This window comes from Carettochelys insculpta, chromosome 22 (assembly GCF_033958435.1).
Source record: "Carettochelys insculpta isolate YL-2023 chromosome 22, ASM3395843v1, whole genome shotgun sequence".
Lineage (NCBI taxonomy): Eukaryota > Metazoa > Chordata > Testudines > Carettochelyidae > Carettochelys > Carettochelys insculpta.
Window position 1 is genome coordinate 5600179 of NC_134158.1, and position 5178 is coordinate 5605356.

The 5178-nt window shown below is 61.1% G+C and overlaps 1 protein-coding gene across 1 annotated transcript; it reads left to right on the forward strand.

Annotated features, from left to right (window-relative positions):
* Nucleotides 1-3793: 3793 nt before the first annotated feature.
* LOC142024963 (zinc finger protein RFP-like) lies at nucleotides 3794-4790 on the forward strand. The gene is made up of 2 exons (XM_075017355.1): nucleotides 3794-4210; nucleotides 4536-4790. The coding sequence occupies exons 1-2, from the start codon at nucleotides 3794-3796 to the stop codon at nucleotides 4647-4649; spliced, it is 531 nt and encodes a 176-aa protein (XP_074873456.1). The 3' UTR covers nucleotides 4650-4790.
* Nucleotides 4791-5178: the final 388 nt, after the last annotated feature.

Genomic DNA, 5178 nt, shown 5'->3' on the forward strand with positions numbered 1-5178 from the left:
GAGGTTGGGTCGGTGGCTGGGGCGTGGTGGTGGCGGAGGTTGGGGGGGTCGGGTCAGTGGCTGGGGCACGGTGGTGGCGCAGGTTGGGGGGGGGGTCCGTGGCTGGGGTGTTGTGGCGGCGGAAGTTGGTGGGGTCTGTGGCTGGGGTGTTGAGACAGCGGAGGTTGCGGGGGGGTCGGGTCGGTGGCTGGGGCACGTGGTGGCAGAGGTTGGGTGATGTGAGGTCGGTGGCTGTTGCATGGTGGCGGCGGAGGTTGGGGGGGTCGGTGGCTGGGGCGTTGTGGCGGCGGAGGTTGGTGGGGTCGGGTCGGTGGCTGGGGCCTGTGGCGGTGGTGGTTGGGGGTGGTCAAGTCGGTGGCTGGTGCATGGTGGCAGCGGAAGTTGGGGGTTCAGGTGGGTGGCTGGGGCGTTGTGGTGTCAGGGTTTGGTGGGGGTCGGGTCAGTGGCTGCGGCGTGGTGGCGGCGGAGTTTGGGGAGGGTCGGTGGGTGAGGCATTGTGACGGCGGAGGTTGAGGCGGGCAAGTCGTTGCCTAGGGTGCTATGGCAGCGGAGGTTGGGACGGTGGGGTTGGTGGCTGGGGCGTGGTGGTTTTGGAGTTGGGGGGGGTCGGGTCGGTGGCTGGGGCGTGGTGGTGGCGGAGGTTGGGGGGGGTTGGTGGGTGGGGCGTTGTGACGGTGGAGGTTGAGAGTGGTCGAGTCGTTGGCTACGGCGCTGTGGCGGCGGAGGTTGGGGGTGTTGGGTCGGTGGCTGGGGCGTGGTGGTGGCTGAGTTTGGGGGGTCAGGTCGGTGGCTGGGGCATGGTGGCAGTGGACTTTGGGGTGGTCGGGTTGGTGGCTGGGGCGTTGTGGTGGCGGAGGTTGGGGGTGTTGGGTCGGTGGCTGGGGCGTGGTGGTGGCTGAGTTTGGGGGGTCAGGTCGGTGGCTGGGGCGTGGTGGTGACGGAGGTTGGGGGGGGGTAGTGTCGGTGCCTGGGGCGTGGTCCCATCCTTTCCAGAAGCATTCTGCCCAAAAGCCTTCTTGGGAAATTACTCATGGAAACATTTGATTTTGGGATGCTGAGAGACACAGGCCAAAATCTGGCCGTCTGTTTCAAGCGGAGCGCTACAAGGCTTGGTTCAACGTCTTTATTAATGATGTTGATAAGGGACTGGATTGAAACCTCAGCAAGTTTGCAGATGACAAAGCTGGGGGAGGGGTAGATACGTTGCAGGGTAGAGATAGGTAGGATAGGTTGATTGAATCCGGAGTGACCTGGATAAATTGGAGGATTGAGACAAAAGAAATCTGATGTGGTTCAACAAGCAGAAGTGTCGAGTCCTGTACGTGGGGCGGAAGAATCCCAAACATTGTTACAGGCTGGGGACCGACTGGCTCTGCAGCAGTACAATGGAGAGGGACCTCGGGGTTCTGGTGGATGAAAGGCTGGATATGAGTAAACAGTGCGCCCTTGTAGCCAAGAAAGCTAACGGCATAGTGGGGTGCATTAGGAGGAGCATTGCAAACAGATATAGAGAAGCGGTTGTTCCCCTCTATTCGGCACTGCTGCAGCCACGTCTGGAATATTGTGTCCACTTTTTGGCCTCCCATCATAAAAAGGATGTGGATTTGCTGGAGCAGGTTCAGTGAAGGGCAATGAAAATGATTACGGGTCTGGAGCACAAGACCTATGAGGATAGGCTGAGGGATTTGGGCTTATTTAGTTTGCAGCAGAGAAGACTTAGGTGTGATTTAATAGCAGCCTTCAACTTCCTGAAGGGGAGCTCTAAAGAAGATGGAGAGAACTGTTTTCAGTGGTGTCAGATGGCAGAACAAGGAGCAATGGGCTGAAGCTAAACTGGGAGAGGTGTAGGTTAGATATTAGGAAAAACTTCTTCACCAGGCAGATGGTGAAGCATTGGAATGAGTTGCCTGGACAGGTGGTGGATTCTCCATCCTTAGAGGTTTTTAAATCCTGGCTGGACAAGGTCCTGGCTGGGATGACTTAGTGGGGGTTGGTCCTGCTTGAAGCAGGGGGCTGGACTCAATGACCGCCTGGGGTCCCTTCCAGCCCTAGGGTGCTATGATACTATGATAATCTAGCTTTGCCCTTGACTACGCAGAGTCCAGTGTTTCTCTAGAGTAAAGTCAGGCACCAGCCTGCCACTGTGGGGTTGTCAGCTTCTCACCATATCCCCTTTTCAGAGACTTTATCACATTCTCCCCAGGAAAATCCAGGCCTCCCAGCAAAAATATTAGCAATGATCTCCTGAAACGTACATGGGTGAGCGAAACATCTGTGTGCACATTTCACACCATGAGCGTCTCCTGACGGGTGGGGTGTGGCTGTGCAGGAGGGGGCAGTGTTGGGGGGGCTGTGTTTATGCAGCAGAGATGTCAGGGGGATCTTCCCTCCTATCTGCCCCACCTTGACCTGTACATTCGTTCCCACAATCTGCCCACCTCCTGATTCTCCTGCCTAGAGGCTGGTCCAGTGCTGTGACGGGAGGTGGTGGGCAGGTTTGTGGCACATTGTTGTGCCCAGAAGAGGGGGTCCAGGTCCTGCCTCTGCGATGGGACGGGTGGGTGCTGGGTGCAGGCTCGGGGCTGGGGCAGAGGGTTGGTGGGCAGAAGGGAGTGCAGGGTCTGGGCACAGGAGGGGTGAGAGTTTGGGCTCTGGGTGGGAGTGCGGGTGCAGCCAGGTAGAGGCATGAAGGGTCACCTGCCCCCCAAACGTGGGGGAGGGACAAGGTGGAGCAGCTGGTGGGCAGAGCCCTCCCAGCTTCCCACACTTTGGGACCCCCCCTCAGTCACCAGCAGGAGACACCCAGCCCCAGCTCGCTCCGCTGCCCCCAGCTCCACGACTGTCTTCCCCACTGCGGGTGAGCACAGGGAGTGGTTCTGTCCCATCCCGAGTCCCCTCCCCGGAGCGATGCACCTGGGGGGCTGGGGGGGCCTGGCTCTGGCAGCAGGGACCTCACTGCCATTGGCAGCAGCCAGCCCGGGATGAGGTGTATCACCAGGCCCAGGGCTGGGCTGGTGGGGATCCCTGTAGGCTGAGCACTGGGGCAGTGCCCAGGAGAGATTCCGGCGCTGCCCCGGTGATTGGCAGAGCCCCCGCGGCCGGCAGCACGTTTCTCCGGGAGGTGTCCAGCCACACAGAACAGCATTTCTTCTGCACATGGCGGTGGGAAGTTACCAGGAGCATTGTCACCTCCGGAGAGGCTCTGACCCGAATTCCCTCTCAACTTCCCTGCCCTGGGCAGACTGAGTTGTGTTACACACCGATATGGTGGTGACGTGCGACACGGAGGTGATGGGCGACACCTTCACACTGGTGCACATAAGAGAATTAAGGGTGGGGTGGGGCCGTGGGGTTGAGAGTGTGGGAGTGGCTCAGGGCAGGGGCAGAGGGCTGGGGTACAAGGACTCTGGCTGGGGGGTGCCAGCTCCGAGCCGGGGCTAAGGGTTCAGGTCTGGAGCAGGAGACGGGGTGCAGGGGTGTGAGAGCTCTGCCTGGGGATATAGGCTATGGGGTGGGGCCGGGTTCAGGAAAGGTTTGGGGGTGGGGGATGCTCTGGGGCTACTGTGAGCCCAGTGATTTCATTTAGCAGCTTGGTGCTTATCTGGGGCTTTCTCAGGCCCGTGCAGCTGCTGGGATGTGATTTTCCTTGTGTAGAATTTCCTTCCGGCGAGTGCGATCGGCTGTCGCTTGTGCGATCGGCTTCACATTAAAAAAAAATAAAAAAGGCTGCCCAGGCGGTGCTCAGGAAAGCAACGCTAACCCACAGTTCCTGAGCTCGCTGTGCACCGGGGCCATGGCAGCCGGGCACCTGGCCAGGAGCTTCCAGGAAGAAGCGACTTGTCCCGTCTGCCTGGAGTATTTCACAGAGCCGGTGTCGACTGAGTGCGGACACAGCTTCTGCCGGGCCTGTATCAGCCAGTGCTGGGGGGAGTCGGAGCCCAACTTCTCCTGGCCCCAGTGCAGAGAAACCACCCGGCAGAGAAACCTGCGGCCCAACCGGCAGCTGGGGAACCTGGTGGAGTTAGTGAAACGCCTGCGGGTCCCGGCGGGGCCGGAGCCCGAGGGGCAGCGAGTGTGTGAGAGGCACCAGGAGGCTCTGAAACTCTTCTGCCAGGAGGAGCAAAGCCCCATCTGCGTGGTGTGCGACAGGTCCAGGACTCACCTCGCTCACATGGTGGTGCCCATGGAGGAGGCAGCCCAGGAGTACAGGGTAGGGAACGGGTCCCTGCAGGGCTGGGTGTCACACAGGCAGCTTCTCTGCAGTGACAAAGCCTCCTGCGTGGGTCTCACTGGCCCTGGGGTGGAGCCACAGACCTGTCTGATTACAGGATTCAGCCACCTGCAGCCCCTGGTGCTTGGGTGAAACGGGGCCAGGCCCCCCCTGCTGCAGGGATACCCTGGAGCTGGGGTCACTTCTCAGGGGGCTGCAGAAGGGGGAGCTGCCCCCCAGCCCCACCCTGCTCCGTGACCCTGTTATCACTGGGCACAACCCAATGGCCCCGAACCAGCCCCAGAGCCACTGTCTGTGTTTGCAGGAGCAACTCCTGAGCCGCCTGCAGCGCCTGCGGGAGCAGAGAGAGGAGCTCGTGGGCCTGAAATCCGCCTGGGCCGAGGAGAGCGAGAGGCTGCGGGTAGGTGCCCGGCCCTGAAATCCGCCTGGGCCGAGGAGAGCGAGAGGCTGCGGGTAGGTGCCCGGCCCTGCCCGGGCGCTTTGCACAGGGGCAGTGACAGCGCCGGGGGGTCTCTGCGCTGGTTGGCGTCTGCGACACTCAAAGGTTAAAGTGTTTGCAGGGCCGATGCAGGGAGCGAGCTCAGGGTCCCAGTAACCAGTGTGGGGCAGCCCCTGCTCCCAGCCCCCTGGTGTAAATCAGGAGTGACCCCCGGCAGGCAGTAGTTGGGCTCAGACTGCTCAGGGCCCTGGTGGAAATTCCCACTGGAGCCAGTGGGGCAGTGCAGGGGGTGGGAGCAGCCCCTGGCTCTGCCACTCTAGCCGTGGGGGCCCGGGGAGAGGCCCCCACCCAGATCCCACTCGCTGGCAGCCCTGTCCCACCCACTGAACCCTGATTACGGCTCCACCCTAGAGCCTGGGGGGCCTACAAAATCCACTAACTCTGGAACTCTGGGAGAGTTAATTTGGCCTGAGGCCTTGAACCTCCGTCCTATGTCCCCCGCTGGCCA

Coding starts and splice junctions, on each gene's coding strand:
- LOC142024963 (XM_075017355.1), top strand. CDS start 3,794: ATGGCAGCCGGGCACCTGGCCAGGAGCTTCCAGGAAGAAGCGACTTGT. Junction 4,211..4,535: donor AGGCAGCCCAGGAGTACAGG/GTAGGGAACGGG, acceptor CTGTGTTTGCAG/GAGCAACTCCTGAGCCGCCT.